The 24,512-nt window shown below is 31.4% G+C and overlaps 2 protein-coding genes across 3 annotated transcripts; one reads left to right on the top strand and one right to left on the bottom strand.

Annotated features, from left to right (window-relative positions):
- On the top strand, positions 1-7,508 carry LOC124930712 (serine hydroxymethyltransferase, mitochondrial-like). 2 transcript variants are annotated; one of them, XM_047471056.1, is made up of 16 exons: positions 1-176; positions 303-353; positions 462-548; positions 703-824; positions 912-988; positions 1,832-1,956; positions 2,145-2,237; positions 2,847-2,939; positions 3,031-3,228; positions 4,061-4,165; positions 4,244-4,309; positions 4,746-4,823; positions 4,951-5,062; positions 5,151-5,261; positions 5,366-5,534; positions 7,230-7,508. In XM_047471056.1, the coding sequence occupies exons 1-15, from the start codon at positions 93-95 to the stop codon at positions 5,509-5,511; spliced, it is 1,548 nt and encodes a 515-aa protein (XP_047327012.1). In that variant the 5' UTR covers positions 1-92; the 3' UTR covers positions 5,512-5,534; positions 7,230-7,508. The 2 variants fall into 2 exon arrangements, with proteins under 2 accessions (XP_047327012.1, XP_047327013.1); XM_047471057.1 differs by having other exon boundaries at positions 7,227-7,508.
- A 7,324-nt stretch (positions 7,509-14,832) lies between these two features.
- Positions 14,833-22,958, bottom strand: LOC124931749 (CBL-interacting serine/threonine-protein kinase 8-like). The gene is made up of 15 exons (XM_047472301.1): positions 22,763-22,958; positions 22,390-22,611; positions 18,761-18,823; positions 18,595-18,666; positions 18,414-18,521; positions 18,260-18,334; positions 18,122-18,175; positions 17,329-17,454; positions 17,159-17,248; positions 16,779-16,901; positions 16,574-16,693; positions 16,374-16,490; positions 16,226-16,282; positions 15,316-15,396; positions 14,833-15,237 (listed from the first exon to the last, which is right to left on the bottom strand). The coding sequence occupies exons 2-15, from the start codon at positions 22,546-22,548 to the stop codon at positions 15,130-15,132; spliced, it is 1,353 nt and encodes a 450-aa protein (XP_047328257.1). The 5' UTR covers positions 22,549-22,611; positions 22,763-22,958; the 3' UTR covers positions 14,833-15,129.
- Positions 22,959-24,512: the final 1,554 nt, after the last annotated feature.

Raw genomic sequence — 24,512 nt, 5'->3', positions numbered from 1 at the left:
ACAAAGCTAGAGAATCATATAATATATATATATATATGTATGTATGTTGAGAGAGAGAGAGAGAGAGAGAGTAGCTTAACCTGAAGAAAGAGATGGCAATGGCGATTCGCAGGTTCTGTTCTTTCGTCAACAAGCCTCTTAGACCTCACTCTCATGGCGGTTGTCTCTATTACATGGTGCGCATATCTACCAAATAAAGTACTTTTTTTCTATCTGAAATCCAATTGAGTAATATTCTTATAGCTCTTCTTTTGTTTGTTTATGGAACAATCGTTCATTTGGTGATCCGATCCATAACACAGTCGTCTTTGCCGAGTGAAGCAGTTCGCGACAGAGAGCAATCTCGGATCACCGTAATCAACTTTCCTTCTTACTAACAATGATGCTGGATCTCGTTTTTTATTGTGTGTTTTGGATTAGAAATGTTTCTAAAACGTACGTGTGATGAGTTCAATTGACAGTGGATCAAGCAGTTGAATGCTCCTTTAGAAGAGATAGATCCCGAAATAGCTGACATTATCGAGCTTGAGAAAGCTAGGCAATGGAAGGTAAATTCATCTGTAATCACCATGTACACATTTTATAAAATATGTTGTTTTCTTGATGTATCAGTTTTAGTTCGGAACTTTGAGTTTTATCCTTTAGTTGATGGTTGGTATTACTATCTTGATTAATGAATAAACTTATATGTTTCTTCTTTAGGGACTTGAACTTATACCTTCTGAGAATTTCACATCAGCATCGGTAATGGAAGCAGTTGGATCAGTAATGACCAACAAATACAGTGAAGGATATCCTGGTGCTAGATACTATGGAGGCAACGAGTATACACTATTTGTCTTCCTTTGTCCAAAATTTCCAACTGTTTGATGATGTTACTTAATTGATATGAGGTTTTTGCATGTCTAAAGGTACATTGACATGGCTGAGTCCCTATGTCAAAAGCGAGCATTAGAGGCATTTGGGCTTGATCCTGCAAAGTGGGGGGGTAAATGCAGCATGATTGAATTACTTTTGTTTCAAAAATTTCTAGTCTATTTATCAATAGTGCTTTGAAATTCTCTTTAGATATTCGTTTACATCACATCATCTTGTAAACTAGGTCTGTGCTTTCCGTGCGTGACACATGTTTTTCTTGTTTAGTCTAAACTACTTTTTTTCTATGTGAGGACTACAAGATGTTGCTAATTTAGTACATCTGCTCCAAGCTGGCTAAATTAGACAGATATTAGTCTTATTCAAATAAGTTGATTCTTAATGGCAATCATCCATTGGAGGAACTTTTTGCTTCAAAAGCCTGAGTAACTCCTCGAGTTGAAGCCCCTCTCAAGAGAATTGTAAAACTCTTCCTTATTCACTAGTAACTATAGAATTGCTGGTATTTGAGCTTCTAGTGGATATAAAAAGACGGGAAATCACCACTAATAACCTTGCTTTTTTGAACTTCTTCTTAAGCTATATCCAAGCCTAGATTTCTTCCACCATCCAACCAGACATAATTCATTAGAGATGGATAATTTCACATCTTTTATTAGGAACTTAAGAGCTTGTTTGATGTGAATTATTTAGGATTATTTCCAAATAAACTATTTCCCATCATCCATCACTTCCTCAATCCTATCACTCAAATTATCAATCAAAATATCAAATTACACTCATTTTATCCTTTATAACAGTTTAAATATTAAACACTAAAAATATTTTGGTCAATTTATCCAAACAATCCTTTTTTACATCAAACAAGTTTTTCAAAAAACAAACAGATTATTTCCAAATAATCCTACATCAAACAAGTTTTAGATTAATTTTGAGTGATTTGGCCCTTTTGCAGTCAATGTGCAGTCACTATCTGGTTCTCCTGCTAACTTTCAAGCTTACACTGCTTTATTGAAACCTCATGAGAGAATTATGGCTCTTGACCTGCCTCATGGTGGACATCTTTCACATGGCTATCAGGTGCTTTTTCCATTCAGTATTAATATGGTTGCACGCTGTTTCTACTAAACACCATGATGTTAGCATGTCTTTATATTTAAGCTGAACATTTGTTTCCTGTTTAGATTGATATTTAAGCTAATGACATACTAAGATAATGGAGAAATTATGTTTGTATGTTCCCCTTATATATATGCTTTGTTTTGCAGACTGATACCAAAAAAATATCTGCTGTCTCCATTTTCTTTGAGACAATGCCATACAGATTAGATGAGAGCACTGGGTATATTGATTATGAGCAGGTATGGGCTGCTATCTTTATGTTTGAGTTATTCTAATAGAAGCAGAAGATATTTACTATATTTACCTTTCCTTTTACTAGCTTTTCATTATATATATATATATATATATATATATATATATATATATAAATGCCAAAGTTTGTATTATAAGTTTCAAAAACAACTTCTAATAATACAAACAATGTCTACACCTTAGGTTCTGTTTGATAACAACTTATCACTTAATCTAAATTGCTAAGTGCTTATTTGAATGGCTTTTGGTAATCTAGTTAGAGTGTTCAAAAGACTACATTAACCTTTAAAATTAATTTAATTCCGTGATTGTAAGGATAAAATAGTGTTTAAATATTTTACCGTTCCACATTTTATCAAATCAACTTACCTACCAAGTACTTAAAATTTTAGATATTTTTATTTGGTTTATTCATCATTTAAAACTAAATGAGCATATAGCCCTTAGTTTTTTTGTTTCATCAAACGCACCATAAGTTTTTTTGTTATTTTTGAACAACTCAACCATCAAGTTGTTGAATTGGTCATTTATAATAATTTTCAAGGTTAACTTCTAATCATTGAAATCTTAGAAAAAGACTACTCCTATTATTGTAGATGGAAAAAAGTGCTGCACTTTTCAGGCCAAAATTAATCGTTGCTGGTGCTAGTGCCTATGCTAGGCTTTATGACTATGCTCGAATTCGCAAGGTAAGTTGTTATCTGACAGATAATTTCATCCCTCCCTTGTTTCTTTCTCAAAGTGTCTTAACCTTTTCATTTTTTGTTGATTCTTTTGCAGGTTTGTGATAAGCAGAAAGCTGTTTTGTTAGCAGATATGGCCCATATAAGTGGGTTAGTTGCTGCTGGTGTTATTCCATCTCCTTTCGAGTATGCAGATATTGTGACAACAACAACACATAAATCACTTCGTGGTCCTCGAGGAGCAATGATATTCTTCAGGAAGGGTGTAAAGGAGATCAATAAACAAGGGCAAGAGGTGAGTCATTTTCTCGAAAACATTGGGTCCTTGGAGAAATTCAGCTACATTAGATTCTTCCATAATGTTAAGCCACCTTCTATATAGTTAAAATTATTCACATTAGATGATAATATTTAATATCATAATTTTAGGTTGCAATTGTTGCATAGTTTATTGTCACCTCCTAACTGCACTAAGGCTATGTTTGGATGTGTATAATTGGAATTAGAATCATAATTCCAATTTTATAAGAATTTGAATTGAATTACAATTCAATTCTTATGTTTGGAGAAATCAAAGTGGAATTTCGAATTGAGAAGGATGAATTGAAACTTTAAAATTATACATTCAATTTCATTTCATTTCATTGATTATAATTTCAAGTCCTTATAAGTTGTGAGAAGTAGAAAGTTTAAGACCAAAATGGAGGCTTACAAAATTCCTTCAGAATGAATTATGATTGGAGAAGAGACACTAGAACTTGGGATTTGCGACCTTTGATCAATGGGCGCCCTGAGATGGACCTTTGTATTCTATTTTGTTGATTTTTTCTTTTGATGTACCTTCTGAGTTCTGTTATGATTTGAATTTATAACTTCTCAGGTCATAACTTATACTTGAACTGTCTTTGATGGTTCTTACCATAAATTTTGTGGTCTTCACAAAATGATTGACTACTGTAAATGTTTTATCCTTTCAATTTTCCCCCCTTATTTTAAGTCATCAAACAAACAAAATATTTGGAATTGGGCCCCAATTCCAATGCTGTCCGAACCAATCATAGACCTTTACTAGACTTTCATTTGAAAAGATGATGCAATATATTTCATGGTATTTGTTCTATCTATAGGTTATATATGACTATGAAGACAAAATAAACCAAGCGGTCTTTCCTGGTCTCCAAGGTGGACCACATAATCATACAATTTCTGGCTTGGCCGTAGCACTTAAACAGGTTTAAATCGTTCAGAATGTTCTTTCAATGTCTACATGATGCCTCATTATGATTCCCTCAGTAATTGTTTACCTACAGGCTATGACTCCAGAATACAAGGCCTACCAGGAACAGGTCCTCAGTAATTGCTCAAAATTTGCTGAGGTAAATTTAAATTGATGTCTCAAAACTATCTTCTTCTTTTTTTTAATGGTCATTGCATAAAAAAAGGTTGTATAAGTAACAGAAAAAGCAAAAACAAAAGTCCAAACACAATCAAAAGTGAAAATAGAAAACAACCAGAAGGAAAAATGACAATGCCAAAAGACCGCAAGGGAACGCTGAGCTCCTACAAGAGATCCACAATACCCCAGCAGAGATAGCTAGAAACTCTCAGAAGATCTTTGCTCTCGAGCGGTCAATCAGAAAACATTCTGGATTGCAAACCATCTGTCCATCCAAAGTGCTATTTTGTGATCTAATTTATAGATTCTGTGTGGCTTTATTTTTTATATCACTAATAGGCTGGTCTTAACATCAATATTTTTCTCGGATATGTCGAGAAGAAGATGCTTATCTTCCATATTTACTAATTGTGCAGAGTTTGATCAATAGAGGCTACGACCTTGTTTCAGGCGGGACTGATAATCACTTAGTCTTAGTTAATTTAAGAAACAAGGTAAATATGGTTTCCTTTATTCCTTTATGTGCTTCATGGTTTGACCATATCTAGTTCATTAATTACTTTCTAATGTTCAGCCACATATATATGATTTTTAATTCCCATGAAAAAACTTATGTTGAAGAGCATTGATGGCTCAAGAGTTGAGAAGGTTCTGGAATCAGTACATATTGCAGCAAATAAGAATACCGTTCCTGGGGATGTGTCTGCAATGGTACCTGGTGGTATTCGAATGGGTAAAGCTTATTATTTTCTGATCATTTTCATTAGCAATTTGTGCTAAAGACCTATGATGGCTTAGGATTTTATCCTTTGATGATTCAGGAACTCCTGCTCTTACATCTAGGGGATTTGCTGAGGACGATTTCGTCAAAGTTGCCGAGTTTTTCGATTCTGCTGTAAAGTTGGCCTTAAAGATCAAGTCTGATGCTAATGGTACTCTAGATTTTGGTTTTCCATATACCACTAATTTGAAAAACTATGGTTTTAAGATATCCATTTTCGAGCTTACCATGCTTGGGGTTTCTTCTAATGTTTAGGTACAAAGTTGAAGGACTTTGTGTCAGCAATGAAATCAGATGCTTATACCAATGATATTTCTAAGCTACGCAATGATGTTGAAGAATATGCCAAACAATTCCCTACAATTGGTTTTGAGAAAGAAACAATGAGATACAAGAATTAAACCAAGTGGACCTTCCTTTAAAGGTATGCTGGAAACACTCTATTTTTTATTCTACATTTGGATCCAGTTACAAAAAGTTTGGAAACTAAAATTAATTACACACATTAAAAAAATTATTTTTGTTTTTGTATCTGGATCAAGATACATAAACAAAAAAAGTGTTTTTAATTGGGACTAACTTATTCCTTAGTAAATGATTCATCATGCCAAATATATGTATTATCTGAACTTATAAATAATTCACATTAGGTTTCTCTTGTAACTTAAACTAATGATTCATCATGACAAATATATGTATTTGAAACCAAACAAGGCCTAAGGTTTAATGATAAACGAATAATCATTACATTTATAAAATGAAGACTACCTGGGACCAGGGTTCCAAAATATTACATTTTATAAATTGAAGACTACCCGGGTCCAGGTGTCAAGAACCCTGGTTAACAAGAACATGTAAGTACCCCCAATAGCTTCCCACCCACTAGGACAACAAGAGTTTTGTATTCAATTGGGTCTTTTTTGGGTTATATTGTATACTACAGTTTTTTTTCTACACAAGCTAAAACTAATCCAAAATAAATTGCCCAAACTCCAAAAAAGTTGTTATGAACAAGTTGAGGTTTACCCAAACAATACTCACCCCTAGTTGTTATGAACATGATATCATCTCCAGGTTCATTTATTGCCTCATGTTTTGGTAGTTCTGCTCTTTCTGCCCACTTCTCTCAACTATTTTATTGTGCTAGATCTATTGAAAATAAAAAGGTACATGTGAAAGAAAAATGTTAGAAACAAATAAATGAAATGAAGAAAAACGAAAAGTAAGTTGAAAATTTAAGTCAACTTTCTTGGAGTGCCTTCTCATTGTCCCCAATTTAGCAACTCGGACATCCTAAAGCTTGACAAATACTGCACCATAGAGACCTACACCGCATACCCATCCAAACGGTTACTACAAATCACAACATAGGTTAAACATAGTAAAAAATAAAGAATAATTGGCGGTTGAAAAAAACCACGAATGAAAACAGCCACAAACGGCACAATTTCGTCTTCCAGAGATACGGGCAACAAGATATAACAAACTTTCTTTTTTCTTTTTATTTTTAAAGAAAATTGTAAATAAAATAACCATAAAGACAAACCAGAGCTCTAAGGTCAAATACAAACATCAATCTAACAAATAGCAGGAGCAACTGACAAAAACTTTGTTGGCATGAGAGAAGAGTTGACGCAGCTACTCTGGCCATTGGCGGAGACAGAAAAAAACTATTGATTGTGGCTCAAGATTGTAAACCACACTCTATTAACATGTAGAATAATGAAGAGAAGAGTGGATTGATATATTTTTGTTTTTGATACTTCAACTATTTACAAAATTATGAGAATAATGAAGAGACTCTATTTTTTCAACGAGGAGAGTGACAAAGTTCTTCCTTTCATATCAAAATTTTCAAATATTTCCACATCACAGATATTAGGCACGCTATTCTCTTTAACTGTTATAAGAACTTTTGAAATAGAGCAACATCAACCTTTACTGAGCTAGAATCATGCTAGGGGTTCTTTTGACTCCTTTTTATTAAAGTCAATGTTTTTTTGTGCTTCTACAATTATGCCTTATAAAATAGATTAGTTATTAATGAATGAAGTATCGTTTATACTGTTAAAGCATTTTTTCATTTGTGCCTCGTTTTGTTGTGTTCATTGGACAGCAGAAGTGTGGACAATTTGGGCAGTTACCACCATATCTAGTTTTCTGGTTTTCGGAAATCAGGTTTGCTAATAATCCCAAGTATTTATCCATGGGTTCCTTTATTAGGGATAAGAATTTTCTGGTGGAGGAAAAGGGGAAAATGAAATCTATCTTTTAAAATTTTCTGTAGCCATGATTTATGAAATCTGGTTTTGGATGATAATAATGTTTATATTTATTTGCCTTGATTTTCCTCAGACCATATATTTGTTGTATTGTCCTTATATGTATGTTGCCTTCCCTTAAGTAATGCAATAGTAGCTTCTTTTTCACATTGGTTGAAAATCAAAATTGAACTTTGATTTTTCACTTCAGATTTGTTTTTTCATTTCTAGTTTATACAGTATTATCAACAATGACAATGTTTTAAAGACCTTTGTTTTGTTAAATACATTTGTGTAGTTGCTAGTTACCAGGATCCCTTTATCCCAATAACTAATTTAACTATTTTCATAACAATGATTTTAAACTTGATGACATTGATCTTTTAGGGTAAGAATTGATAAAGATTTCATTTTGTTTCCTGATTTTGAATCAAATGCTATTGTATATTGCTTCTGCCTTAACTGAGACTCTTTTCAGAAGATGTCTCACTTTCTTGATGGGTACAAACAACTCTATCAGGTATTAAAACCACATTAGTTAGGGATGACCAACTCAACTGTCAACCGTTTATGCTGGATGACCAATATTAAAAAGGGTTTTGATATATTATAAACCCATTCATTAGGGTTGGATATAGAGTGTAGATAAATAAATCGATATAGATCATAGAGTGTAGATAAATAAACCAATTTCTGTCAGTATTTTTTTTTTTGGAAAATGGTTAAAATCATTTCATTAAAATTTTAAAAGTGATTTGGTCAAGAATCAAAACTAGACAAACTCTAGTTATGATTAAAAGATGACAATCAAACGATCCTAAAAACCTAATTAGTAGCAATCGAACATACGAAAAACAGAGATTACAAATTGTATCAAATCATAATTATTTTAATCAGGATTTTTATTTCTATACCAACTTGATGTTTCATGGAATGAACTGAAGAGGTTAATGAATACTGCCTATTCTCATTTTGATTTTTTTTTCTTTATACGAACTCATTCTAATTTGATAAAAAGAATTATTCTTTAGAATTTCTGAACTCTTCACCTTGTTGTTAACTTTTGGTATTTTGACCTACCGATAAATTAATTTAAACATATTAAAGTAGGTAAATTTTGATGTTTATATTTTTAGTTAAGATTATAACTTTTATTAGTTAATATTTAATAAGTGTAATTTACATTTTGAGAAAGTACGAATTTACGATTTTTTTTTATAGTTATGAACTCTTACTTTATTTAAGACGTTAAAACATTAATATATTTTTGTTTAAAATTGTTATTTTGGTGTTATGTTTATATTTGTTTTTGTAATTAGTTATTTTAAAGTTATTTTTTTGTGTCGTAAGGTTTGACATATGTGCATTAGATATCTAAAATTACTCAAAGTGACGTTATATTTGATACATTATTTTATTTTGCCGAAATCTTGACAGAGGCGGCCGATTTGTATAGTTTTGAAAACCGTTTTGGTTATCAACCCGATTTTTTTGGTGTACTTCGGTCGGTTCAACCGATTAAACCATTGGTTGAACCGATTTTTTTTTCAATAAATTAATACATAAATTGTATATATAATTCATTTAGGCATATAAAAAATAATCAAATTAATATTAATTAAACTCAATAATTATTAATTAAATTAATATTATACCAAATATTCATAATTCCTTAAAACTAAAATAACAAATATTCATAATTCCCTAAAACTAAAATAACAAATATTCATAATTCCCTGCAATCAAAAAAACAATCACACCAAATATCTATAATTCGGTACCATCAAAACAATAAATAATATTGTAACTAAATCATTTATAATTATCTCATTAGGTTTTTCATCTTCAGCAGATATTCTACCTGAACTCCTAATAAACACTTAGGGTGTGTTTGATAATCCTGGAATTGGCATTGGAATTGAAATTGGAGAGTCCAATTCCAATTCTTATGTTTGTTAGACACTTTAATATTAAGAATTGGAATTCGAATTAGAATTCGAATGAAATTCAATATAATGTAATTTGATAGTTCTCAATTTCAATCTTTTTAGGTCGGAATCGTAATTCCAAATTAACACGTTTTTCACACATTAAACACGTTTAACATTTTTTAACACGTTTAACACGTTTTTCACACGTTTAACATATTTTCATATTTTGGCACGTTTAACATATTTTTGACACATTTAACACGTTTTTTACGTCATCGACACGTTTAACACGTTTTTGACACGTTTAACACGTTTTTCACTTTTTTAATACGTTTAACACGTTTTTGACACGTTTTACATGTTTTTGGCACGTTTAACACATTTTTGACACGTTTAACACATTTTGACACATTTAACACGTTTTTCACGTCCTTGACACGTTTAACATGTTTTTGACACATTTAACACGTTTTTCACGTCATTGACATGTTTAACACGTCCTTGACACGTTTAACACGTTTAACACGATTTTCACGTTTTTAACATGTTTAACACGTTTTTGACACGTTTAACACGTTTTTGACACGTTTAACACGTTTTAACACATTTAACACGTTTTTCACGTCCTTGACATGTTTAACACGTCCTTGACACATTTAACATGTTTTTGACACGTTTAACATGATTTTCACATTTTTAATACATTTAACACGTTTTTGACACGTTTAACACGTTTTTGGCACATTAAACACGTTTTTAGCACGTTTAACACGTTTTGACAAATATAACACGTTTTTCACGTTCTTGACACGTTTTTCACGTCCTTGACATGTTTAACACGTCATTGACACATTTAACACGTCCTTGACACGTTTAACATGTTTAACATGATTTTCACGTTTTTAACACGTTTAATACGTTTTGACACGTTTAATACGTTTTTGGCACGTTTAATACGTTTTTGGCACGTTTAACACGTTTTTGGCACGTTTAACACGTATTGACACATTTAACACGTTTTCACGTCCTTGACACGTTTAACACGTTTTTGACACATTTAATACGTTTTTCACGTCCTTGACACATTTAACACGTCCTTGACACGTTTAACACGTTTTGACACGTTTAACATGATTTTCACATTTTTAATACGTTTAACACGTTTTTGACACGTTTAACACGTTTTTAGAACATTTAACACGTTTTTGACATGTTTAACACGTTTTGACACATTTATCACGTTTTTCACGTCCTTGACACGTTTAACATGTTTCTGAAACATTTAACACATTTTTCATGTCCTTGACACGTTTAACACGTTTTTGACACGTTTAACATGATTTTCATGTTTTTAACACGTTTAACACGTTTTTGACACATTTAACGCATTTTTTTTAAACTTTGGTACATTTTACACGTTTTGACACGTTTAACAAGTTTTTCACATGTTTAACACGTTTCTGACACGTTTAACATGTTTTCACGTTTTTGACATATTTAACACATTTTTTTACGTTTTGGCACGTTTAATACTTTTTCACGTTTTTGACATATTTAACACATTTGTTTATGTTTTTGACACGTTTACCACATTTTGACACGTTTAATACGTTTTTCACGTTTTGTCACGTTTAACATGTTTTTGACATATATTCACGTTTTTAACACGTTTAAAATGTTTTTAATACGTTTAAAACATTTTTAACACATTAAACACGTTTAATACGTTGTTAACACGTTTCACATGTTTTTACGTTTTTGAAACGTTTGACACATTTTTAACACATTTAACACGTTTTTAACATGTTTAACACATTTTTCACGTTTTGGCACGTTTAACAAGTTTTTCACTTATTTGGCATGTTTAACACATTTTTGATACGTTTAACACGTTTTTACGTTTTTGACATGTTTAACACGTTTTAAACCTATCAAAACATATGAAAACATGTTAAGCATATTAAAAATGTCAAAAATGTGTTAAATGTGCCAAAAAAAAGTGAAAACGTGTTAAAAACGTGAAAAATGTGTAAAAAACATGTTAAAAACGTAAAAACCATGTGAAAGACGTGTAAATCGTGTGAAAAACATGAAAATGTGTTAAAACGTGTGAAAAACATGTGAAAAACGTGAAAAACATATTAAATGTGTCAAAAATGTGTAAAACGTGTGAAAAACGTGTTAGAAATGCCAAAAAGTGTTTAACGTACCAAAAACATGAAAAACATGTTAAACGTGTGAAAAACGTGTTAAATGTGAAAAACGTGTGAAAACGTGTTAAACATATGAAAAACGTGTTAAATGTGCCAAAACGGGAAAAAACGTATTAAACATGTCAAAATGTGTAAAACGTGTTAGACATGCCAAAAACGTGTCAAACGTGAAAAACATGTTAAACGTGTGAAAAACGTATTAAACATGTTAAAAATGTGCCAAAAATGTGAAAAATGTGTTCAACTTGTTAAAATGTGTGAAAACGTGTGAAAAACGTGTTAAACTTGTTAAAACGTGTGAAAAACGTGAAAAACGTGTGTTAAAGTGTGAAAAACGTGTAAAAACGTGAAAAACGTGTTATACTTGTTAAAACGTGTGAAAAACGTGAAAAACGTATTGAAACATGTGAAAACGTGAAAAACATGTGAAAAACATGAAAAACGTGTGAAAAACGTGAAAAATGTGTTAAAACGTGTGAAAAACGTATGAAAACGTGAAAAACGTGAAAAACATGTTTATCGTGTGAAAAACATGTTAAACGTGTGAAAAACGTGTTAAATGTGCCAAAACGTGAAAAAACGTGTTAAACGTGTCAAAAATGTGTAAAACGTGTTAGACATGCCAAAAACGTGTTAAACGTACGAAAACGTGAAAAACATGTTAAACGTGTGAAAAACATATTAAACATGTTAAAAACGTGTCAAAACGTGTTAAACTTGTTAAAACGTGTGAAAAACATGTTAAACGTATTAAAAATGTCAAAAACGTGTTAAGCATACCAAAAACGTGAAAAACATGTTAAACGTGTGAAAATGTGTTTTAAGTGTGAAAATGTGTTAAAAATGTGTTTAAACGTGCCAAAAACGTGTAAAAATGTGTTAAACATGTCAAAAACGTGTTAAACATGTCATAAACGTATTAAACGTGCCAAAAACGTGAAAACATATTTAAAAAGTTAATATTTTGAACCGATATTTTATTTTACAAACATAGGAATTAGTATTGAATTACAATTCTATCATTTTCCCAAACATATTAATTGTAATTGAACAATTCTATAATTTTTCTAAACATAGGAATTGAATTGAATTAGAATTCCAATTCCAATTCCAATTTCAATTTCAATTTCAATTTCAATTTCAATTTCAATTTCAATTTCAATTCCAATTCCAATTCCACTCATAAACGCACCCTTAACAATGATTTCATCAAGATTACTTGTAAATCAATCCTATTTCTTCACCAAAATTCAGTAATGGCTCCCAGTATGTAGAGAGGAAATAACCAATTCAAAATTCTTAGCACTTATTCTCCTCTAAACTCAAACACATTAAATTAACACTTATTTTCTTCTAAACCCAAACGAATGAGACTTACAATCACTTGTTCTCTCTCTATAATTGTAATCTAAGTTTTGAAGTATCCAAATCCTACCGTTCCAAGTTGAAGAACATCTATAGATCTGAAGAATAGAAGATCTAGAAGAGATTCTTAATCATAATCTATGTATGATTAAGCCGTAGAAAGAGAGAATATGATTAAAGCTTTCTTCTTTCGAACAAAAGGAAGAACAGGAGAAAAGCTCTCTGTATAAGACCATCTCCAATGGAATTGGAAACCCAAATCCAAAATGGGATTTATCATTCAACCGAACTCCAAATGATGGAATTGGAAACCCAAATCCAAAATGGGATTTATCATTCAACCGAACTCCAAATGAAAACGCAAAATGAGATTTCTCATTTCCTCTTTCCAAAGCACAGCAAATATTCTTTTGTACGGTAGCCAAATGCATAATTTTTTATTTTTTTTTACATTTCAGTCTTTTTACTTTTATTTCATTAATTTTATATATTAAATTTATTTATATAATTAATTTATATAAGTTATTTATATTTTAATTTATTTATATGTTTTATTTGTATTTTTATCCTATATTTTATATTAAATTTATTTATATAATTTATGTATATAATTTAATTCATTTATATAATATTTTTTATATAACATAAATTTATAATAATGTTAAAAAAAATATTTTACTTTAATATATATATATATAATTATAAATATAATTATAAAAATTTATTAATGAATTTTTATAATTAATTTATAATTAAGTTTAAAATAATTGGATGATATTATAATATTGTGGTGTAATTTATAAATTTGTAAAATATATTAGGTAATATTAAAAGTTATAAAAATTTATGTAAAGAAGAATATTATAAGAATATTCTTTTGAGTTTGAGGATGAGTTTTTTCGGTTGGAGAATAATTACTGTTTTAATGTGACATTTACACCAAAATGAGTTCAAAAATGGGTTTTTCGGTTGGAGATGTTCTAAGGAAAGAAAGAGATTCGTATGAAACTCTGTAAATAAAAGAAATTAAATAATATAACTTTATAATATAACATTTTTTAATCGGAAATAACTGGTTTGATTTTTCGGTTGAACCGTCTGGTCGGACCAGATTCTGACCGATTCGAAAAGTAATTGTTTTGAAGACAAAATCCGGACCGTTCGGACCGCGTATTTTAAAACTATGCCGATTTGTTTGTCAAAAATAAAGTTGTGATAGAATTAGAATCTATATAATAAGAGTGCTTTAGTTCATTGCCAGGGACCGAGGTTTTCGGGTATGGCCTTAGCAATATATCACATAATTTTGGGTCTTTCTTTTTCATTTAGGATTACTCATTTCTAAAGAACATGTTCCACTTTTTATATGCCTAAAACTTCTTTTTATAAAATAATCTATGAATATATATATATTTTTCTTAATATTCGTTGATTCTTTAATGAAAAGTGTTTTCATTATCTTCATTTGGCTTTCATTCATTTTCCCTCTTGTTTTTTTTGTTTGATTTTATAGTGACAATCTATAACATAACCTTATTTTAAAAGAATTAAACTGGTATAAGGTTATACAACATAATATATATACTTATTAAATCTACCAAATATCATAATAAAAGCTTATTGACAAAAATTTCTTTGGCAAACACAACTTTAAATTTATTTCATTATTCTACCCAAATAGTTAAACTGTTTTCAATCATTTCAATTTATCATGAAACAAAAAAAACCCATCAAACATGTCCCAAGTGATCAAACCATCCACCGTTCTTAAGCTATCCTTGCTGCTTGTGAGAAACAATGTCTAAAAGTGCTTTTGAAAAGAAAAAAAAAAACTATGATCCACCACATTAAATCCAACCTGTTGTAATCTAACTTTAATTATAGAATATCTTAACTAAAAAAAACAAAAAAAAAACAGAAAAATTATTCTTCTAATAAATAACACTTTTACAAACAAAATAATATCTTTGTCAAAAAAACAAACAGAATATTGAAAATTATAATATCATGTAGTCACACTTTTTCACCAAATAAAGAAATCAGTTACAAATTACAACTACAAATTTGACAAACTTTTAATGGATTAAAATACAACAAATGAATTTGAAAAAAAAAACACTTTCCAAATGAGATTGGAACTCGATAAACATCTCTCTCTCTCGGAGGTGGAAGAGTATAAGACGATGGGTCAAGTCTTAAAACACCCAATACGACACCAAACGAGGCATAAAATTAGCCGTTTTGAAAAATCAACTCCTTTTGCTCCTGGTCTTGCAAACCCTAGAAGTGGAAATATCATGACCACTTGGTGGCTTCCAGATGATATCCTCCAGATTGTTGCAGAAGTTCTTGTAAAACTAGAGCAATAGTTATTATTATTATTATAAGTTCCCAACTATCAAAAAATAACAGAGTATACAATAGATGATACAAACCTCAAGGTACTCTTCAGTTCCACCATCACCAGCTGATTTTTCAATATCAACTAATAAAAATGTTGGGGCAACTTGAAATATCTGTTTCAGAAAATCAGTAATTTTTTATTAAGCAAAATTTAAATTCTCAATATTTTAGCCTTTTGGATCATGCTCAAGAAATTAATTTTTATACCATATCAGTTCAAAATTCACACTATAATCTACATGATCGGATCCAACTAGTATTCCAAAAATTGGGATATATATATATACATATACATATATCAAATAAAGCCAAAAATCACACTATAATATAAATCATGATCCAAAAATAATTTGAATCAAATAGATGTACAATATAAGATCCAATCTTCAGCTATCTCACTCTTGCAATTTAAGTGATTTGAGTTTCTCATTTTTATGGGGCTATATTCCCATTCTGATGTTTGTTTAGGCATGACACATCTCTTTCAGTTTAACTTATGACCACTCTTGCGATAACTGCTAACTGCTACTTCTCATTATTTTTACGGGATATCTTACCATGGTTCATGTGACTTTGACATGAATTGTGGATGGATGAAAAATATATTTTACCTCTTCAAAAATAGAATGGATCCAATTATTATATATATGAAAAAAAAAACTCATTGTAACAAATAAATTTTAAAAATTGGATCATCATACAAAAATTAATCTTTATACTAAATGAAACAAAAAAATTACATTATAATCTAAATCATGATAAAACAATAGTTTGAATCAATATATAAAAATCAATCTTATATCAAACAATTTTTTTCTTTCAAATTTTAACTTTGACAAATTTCAAAATGATTTAGTGATGTTGACAAAAACACGCATTTCCAAATAGGCTTAATAATTGTTTTATTAGACAAGGAATTTTAGGATGGATGTAGAAACTTACTTCTAAGATGACAGAGAAATGTGAAGTTTTATTCACTGATAAGCCTTCCACTCTCATCTGTAAAATAATATATATGGAAAAAACTAGTTAATATTAAAAAAACAAAATACATTACATATTTTATCTATACTTTTAATAGAGCATTTACCTTGAAATTGCGTATGTGGGTTTTGTATCCCATAGATTGTGCGACAACTTCCATTGTAGATAAAACTACCTTTGCCGGTTTCTGTGAAACAAACCGTGTGTGATGCTTCACGGAGTCCTGTGATATAAAGACATACACGAGATAATATCAGAAAATTTAAGCCATACGAGGTTTTCCATTTGAAGAACAATAAAGTGAACCTGGCCACGATCAAACATGGATGAAAGGTTCAAACCCTGGGAAAGAATTATCAGATCAAATGCATTAAGGGTCAAAGGTCCCTCATCTTCATTCCTGGTATGATCAACAATCTGTTCTCCCTGCCAAGTATCACAAAAAAACAATCACTTTTGGAAAATTGATGGGAAAAAGCAGGCCGGTAAGCAATTCAAATATTATACACACCTCATGATCATCGAAAGCTGCGTTTATGTCATCAAGGGTAACATCTTCATAGTCAATAGGTTTGACAGGAGTATAATTTCTCTTGAACCATTCATCATTTCTTATCTCCTCGATTCTCATACGCTGCACAATATCATTATATTCTATATGCATAACAAAAGTTCTATTTACATACCCAATAGATGAAAGAAGCATGAATAATACAACTATGATAAATTTTGGAAACAATTATAATTCATGTTTTTGTATCCAGATGAGAAATAACCAATAAATTTCTCAATCTGTCTCTTAACTAACAAATTTAGTAATTTGATACAGAAAGATAAATAAAGCAAATATAAGATGTCATGTAATTTCCATAATTCAGAAACAGCACTTACAGTTTCAGGATTTGGATCCAATATCTGCTGGATTAAAGATTTTGCGTCTACTGGAAACCATGAAGGAAATGAGAAATCAGCTTTATCTATCTGCATAAAAAATTTATCTTAATTAGAGAATAACTTCTGGAACAGAACAATAACACCATGCTGATAATAACAATTCTTGCCTTACTATACAAATTAGTGAGATCAATCTCATCAAATGGAAGATATCCAGCCAACAGAACAAATAGGATGACTCCACAAGACCAAATATCCGCAACAGCACCATTGTAACCCTTGTGACTCAGTACCTAATGAGAAACAATAAGGGAGAAGAAAACATGATTTTTTTTATAACTTCATTTCTACTTATTTTGAATATATTTTGTCTGTTTTACAAATAGATGTAACATTTGTCCTTAGAATGCTTAACATTCATTCAGTTGATAATATAAGATGGCCTTCTACAATTAGACATAGTGATCATTGAATCAGATGCAAAATGTATCACTCATGTCTCATGCAATAAAAAGGGTGAAGAAATTCACATTCTGAATCAACTAATTGGGTGGTCGATGTTTTTCTTTTTTCCATGTCTTTGTTTTTCATATTTCAGAACCTCTTGGTTCTCTTGTGCAAAAACACTAATGTCTCATTTGGCCAAATATTAATAAAACGAGGGAGGTTTTGTTGTAATAATATATTCAATACTTGATTTTCCGGTTATTTCTGAGAAAATGGCTTATGCCATTTATTAAAACCCAAAGAAACATAACAAAACAAGAGTGTTTAAAGAATCAAACATGCTTAGAATACAAACATAAGCAAAACAAAAATAAATTTAAACAAACAGACATTTGAATACAAAACATATCATAAAGTAAAAGAACTTGATTTTCAGTTTTAGCAGGCAAGCAATATGCAATATATGGAAACAAAATACTCATTATCTTACGGAAAAAAGATACTTGTAATCACCTCCGGTGCTACATAGTTAGGAGTTCCACAAGTTGTCCGAAGGAGGCTCACTCCCTGAAAAAGAAAATCAATACCAAGAAACAATACTCTAATTTCCACATTTGGTGCCAGTAAAATAGTCATAATCAAAAATCTTACTTCTCCAGGAAATGCACTGAGTCCAAAATCTGAAATCTTTAGATTTCCTAAGGAATCTACCAAGAGATTTTCAGGCTGCAAGCAAAAAGAAAAGGGATAAGAATCCAGAAAAACAAATACCGATATGAATTATCAGATGGTGGATAATGTGCACCTTCAGATCCCTATGATATACTCCCTTAGTATGGCAGTAGTCCACAGCATCAATGAGCTGCTGGAAGTATCTCCTAGATTCACCTTCACTAAGCCGTCGATGATGAACCTTGATAGAAAGATAAATTGTAAAGAGCATCAAATTTGTGCACACAAGAAAGTGTAAAAAATTTGGAACTTACTATTTTATCAAACAATTCACCACCCGTGATATATTCCAATATTATATAGATTTTAGTGCGGCTCGCCAGAACCTAGTCAAGGAAATTGCTATATTAGGTTGAAGAACATATTATAAAGAAGAGATTACATCCAATAGAAAGTGTTTGTATGAAGTTTGAGACATGCCTCATGCAGACGAACAATATTTGGATGTCTAACAACCTTCATTATTGTTATCTCCATCTTAATCTGCAAGATGAGACAATTAGGGTTTGTATAATTCAAATTTGAACATAAGGATATAGACATGCAGGTGGTATGAATGAATATTTGTCTCAATGTTCTTTTTTATTTCCAAAAAGAAAAAAAATGATAAATAAAATGGAGTTCGGAAAGACAAAACAATTAAGTGGAAGAAAATGTTGACTCCAATGTACACATTTAATGAATATAGTAAGATTATAGTGTTTCAAATTGTTTATCAATAAATCAAACTGCATTCATTTAAGTTAAATTCTTATTAATATATTGATACTTATCGTGTCTTTTATTAGAATCTTACTAAGATTAGTTTATTAAATATATTTCTTAAGGTATGCCTTTAATAAAATAAACTCATTTAAAAGAATATCAGTCCAACTTATAGAACATGAGAGCCAGCCCTTAGGCTAGGACAGATCCATCCCACGGCAGCCCATCAGAGCTTTTAAGCCAAAAATGTTAACTTTTTACTAAAATTTAGTGTATTTTTTCTTTCTTTTTATAAATTATTAATAGGGAATTATTATTTATTTACATTTAAGTTAGGGTAGCAAGACGTTAGAGAAAACATATAATAAGATTTTTTTTTTCTACATCAGGGGAATGCGCAGTCCAAAGGCCACCAGGTCCGGCTCAGTCTGAACATCACATGCATATCAGCAATTCCACCCAAAACTATTTAGTCCATTTGGAAACACTTTTCCCCTCCAAATATCTCATATAGATGTCACCATTGGATACATAATTTAGTTAGACACAGATCAAGAAAATTTTGCACGATTTCTGTAGAATTATGTCTCTCCTCCTTGGAATTGATACACCTTACTTACAATTACACTCATTATTGTCATTACTTTATTACTTTACTTCTATTGTAATCAATTTCTATTTTAATCAATTGTTCATCTAAATCACAAGTTAATATTTGAAACATATTATCACTTTCTCACACACTTACATGGTATCAACGTCCTTAAGCTCTCGGTATTTTTTCAGTTTTAATCTGCGTTTTCCAACAGATATTTGCCCCCACTTCATCTATTTCAGCAGTATCATCAAACTGCCATCTCTCTTTCTCGGCAGAACCTGCATCGACAACTCATGACCCTCATCAATTACAAACCGAGAACGGACGTGAATTCTTCTCTTCCAATATCGGCGACTTCCTAAAATCCAAAAGCATCATCCATCTAAGCTCTTGTGTTGATACTCCCATCAAAATGGAATCGCCGGAAAAAAAACGTCACCTCCTCGAGGTAACCTGATCTCACATATTCAACTCTAATTCTCCCAAAATATATTGATGTAATGCCATATCCATCGCTGCTTACCACATTAACCGCATACTTCACTTCCAAAGCCCGATCGAAACCCTCTTAAAAAATCTTTCTCGATTCCAAACACGCTGCCACAAAGATTTTTGGATGCATCTACTCTGTCCACATTCACAACTGAAACAAACTTGACCCTCAGAGCCACAAAATACATCTTCCTCAAGTATACACCAAATCAGGAAGGGGACAAATGTTACTGCCCTCACTCCAAAAAAGACCTTTTACTCCATAGATGTCTCATTCTATGAAGATCAACCATTCTGCCACCGCATTGAGAGAGAGAATGTCAACAATCTTCAATATGGTGGTCCTCCCGACATCATCCCTTTTACCTTCATACTTTTACCCACAACAACATTATCTTCAACCAACCTACATCTGAACCAACAATCACTTCCTCATCAACCTCACCTTCTCCGAAAAAAGAGTTAAAATTAAAAGTCTACATTCGACGAAGAACACAACTTTCATCCGTTAATGAATCCTCCTCAGGCGAGTCAAACGAAAATTTCATGCATGGAAGCTAATCATGATATTCCTCTTTTTGACTTACGCTCTAAAAGAAGGTGTCAGGTCATGCACAAATCACCCGATCTCGAAATTTGTTTTATACAAATGTCAATCAGAGTCATATGGGGCATGCATGGTTGACTACGACAACGTCGTAATACATAGATCCATCCATGTAGCCCTTGAAGACCGGAATGAAAATGTGTCGTTATTGAGGAAATTGACACTTCTAAAGAATCAATTGGTCCATTTGTGAGTTCCAAGGAAAAAAACTCATCGGATGTAAATGAATCTTCAAGACAAAACACAACTCCGACAGATCGTTTGAAAGGTTAATATAACTCCTCTAATCGCCAAAGTTTTTTCCTAATAGACTACTTAGAAACCATTGCACCTGTTGCAAAACCCATACGAATACTCCTATCTCTTACGACTAACAAAGATAGGGAATTTCACCGACTCGACGTAAAAATGCCTTCCTAAATGGAGACCTCAAAGAAGAAGTCTACATGAACGGGTGCCTCTTGGTATTAGTGCTTCACTCAACAAAGTCTGTCTGCGGCCACAAACAACCACCAAAGACATGGTTTAAAAAATTCTCAGTTTCTATCATCAAGAACGACTTCTCTTAATGTCAAGTCAATCACACTATATTCGTTAAGATGGATCCAAATGAGACAACAATTCTCATTGTTTACGTTGATGACATCCCCCCATGTTCTTCCTAGGAAAAGAACTTGCCCAATCAAAGAAGGGGATCATCTTGTCCCAAAGGAGTACACCATAGACTTTTAAAGGAAGGGTGAATTTCATGAATGTAAGCTTGACGACACCGATTACACCATAGACTTTTAAAGGAAGGGTGAATTCTTGAATGTAAGCTTGACGACACACGCATGGACATGTTCCACAAACTTGGAAACAAAAAAGACGATACTTCAACTGGCAGCAACTCTTAGGGTGACTTGTACTTATTTGATATTCGTCCCGACACTGGTTTTGCATAGAACGTTGTTAGCCAATTCATAAATTGTCCTTTATAGATCATATGAACATAGTTTTCACGATCCTGAGGTACCTAAAAGGTTCTCCGAAAAAAGGCCTCCTATTTTTAATAGTAAAGATGACAAGTCCATCCGTGTGTTCAATATCTATTACCCTGGGTGTGATTCTCTCCCTCTCTTTTCTTTGGAATTGATACACGTTACATTCACACAACATATTGGTTTGTTTATACTTAACATATTGGTTTTTGTAATTGCTTTACTCTTTTTTTGTTAGGTAAATGTTTTACTTTTATTATTATTAATTTATATAACCTCATATAAATCAAAAGTTAATATTTGAATAATAACTTTCTCACTCTCAAAAGCTCAAAATTCTACCATTTCATATTTAGAACCAGATTCAAATCCAGATCCAGAAACAAAAAGTGTTTACAAATGGATAGCTCTCTTCTCTTTCAATTAGCAATTTCACGTGAAGATTGTATGTAGAAATACTAGAGACCAGATCATGAAATGTGTTTTCTACTACTATATCAGACTTACAATAAACACAATTAATTTGGAAAAGGCAAAGGTCTTCTTGAATTTGATGGCCTAGAATTTCATTAACAAAGTATAAACATGAATATTTTCAGGATTATGCTAATTGAATTCTCACAATCAGTCAATCAAACAAAACAATTTCTAATAGAGAGATGCATACCTGATCCACCATCTTATGCTTGATAATTGTGTTCCGATCGAGAACTTTCATAGCCACACTCTCGCCAGTCTCAGTATTCTGGGCGAACTTCACCTTGGCAAAGGTTCCCTCCCCTATCGTCCGGCCAATCTCATACTTTCCTACTTTCCTAACCACCATATTCCTCCTTCCCTCTAACTTCTTCACTCAATCGGTTCTCTACATTCTATTCTCTTTCCAGCCCTAAAAATAAACAATCAAAACTCAGAAAAAGCACTCACTAAGAAGAATTAAGATACAGCCAGCTTTTAGCACCTTTTACTTTTTCCTTTTCTTTTTGACAAACCCAAATTGAAAAACTTCGCCTACTTTCAAAATTGAAGAAATACTTTACCTTTTCGGCTAAGGAGAGAATTTGCAAGAGTCAATAAGAAGGAAATAGCAAGTTACTTGACCCTTCTTTCTCTTGGTTGTGGTTGAGGAAGAAAGATAAGAACGAAATGGAATGCGAACAAAAGAGGGTCACAGTTCATCAATTGTGGGGCTTTGGTAAGTAGATGCAGACAAGATTAGGGTTTTGGAGTGGGATTGAAACAATTGAAAGCACTTCTACTAGAATGAGGTGGAATCCAATGTTTTTAATATTTTTTGAAATGGTTGTTAACTTATCCTTCTCTTCTTATTAGGCAATGGAAAGACTAAAGAGTGTAAAAATGTTTTAAAAAAAGAAAAAGAAGTAATTGAAGTAAGGTACGTAGGAAATTTGAAATAGGTTGAAATGCGGAAAGTGAGTGTGGATAATTTAAATAGCGCTTGTGACCCCTTTTACTGTTTTTGGACGAAAATTCCCCAGTTGCGTTGCGTGACGCAATTTTTTATTTTTTTATTTTTCAAAAAATTTTAATTATGAAATTTTTTGGACAAAAATGCCCTAGTTGCGTTACGCAATCGCGTCACGCAACCCAGTTGCGTTACGCAATCGCGAGACGGAAAAAAAATAAAAAAAAATTCCGGTTGCGTTACGCAATGGTACAATCGTCATTAAAAAAAGAGGATCACCAGCGCTATTTAAATTATCCACCCTCACTTTCCGTATTTTACCCTATTTTTAGGGTCATCTGCTCAAATTCCCAAGTATGGAGAATTAGGAATGCAACTAGTATTTATTTTTACTATTATTGTTTTACGTAAATATAAAAAATCTTATATATTATATAGACGGTGTACACATATTCATCTAAATCAATATATTCATATTAGAAAAATAGTTTTAACATTTTTAATGTTCAAATTATTATCTTTATAAAAATGAGTTTAAAAAAAAATTACTAATAAAAGCACGATAAAATTTATCAAACAAAATGTGTTAGTTTTATTTTTGGATATACATACTTGTGTGCACTTGATAAATAAATTGTTTTAATATCACACATTTATTCACAAACATTGTTTGAAGTCCTTACAAAATTATGTTCACATGACAATATTGGTTTTTATTTCTAAATTATAGAGTACTCCAACAAATGACACTATTACGACCTTTAATAACTTTACATTAACATCGCGAACTATATAGTTTAAAACTGTAGTCTTTCTTCCAAAAATCACTTGCCATAATTTTTCATATGGTCGAAAAAATAACGAAAGTGAAAGTAAGGTAGGTGTGCAAATGAGTCAAATCGCTTGTGAATCGCTTGATTAAAGCTCAACTTGAGCTTAACTTTGACCAGTTCAAAAATAAAACAATTAATAATTAAGTAACAAATAAGATTAAAAAAATTAAGGTAACAAATAAAATATAAAATAAATATATAAATATAAATATATAATTATAAAATGAATTAATAGAAGAATATATTCACTAAAAGATTTGATTGAATACAACCATTGAACACAATCCAGTCGAACAACCAGAACTTAGTTACTGCCTGTTTTCGAACTCCTATCACACACGATCTGTTGAACATAAACAAATTCTGTCAATTTACAATGCTAACAAACTCACACAAAATAAGTAGAATTGTAATGCAACTTTAGAACTCTAACACACTTGAAAGCTTATGAAACTTTTTGAGCTTGAGAGAGTTGATCGCTTAAATACTTAACAAGAGGATTGTTCAGAAAAGTCGGTATGAAGCTTGTCC

Source organism: Impatiens glandulifera, chromosome 3, assembly GCF_907164915.1.
Source record: "Impatiens glandulifera chromosome 3, dImpGla2.1, whole genome shotgun sequence".
Taxonomy (NCBI): domain Eukaryota; kingdom Viridiplantae; phylum Streptophyta; class Magnoliopsida; order Ericales; family Balsaminaceae; genus Impatiens; species Impatiens glandulifera.
Note: the sequence above shows the minus strand (reverse complement) of the source record. Positions and strands in the feature narration are given on the sequence as shown.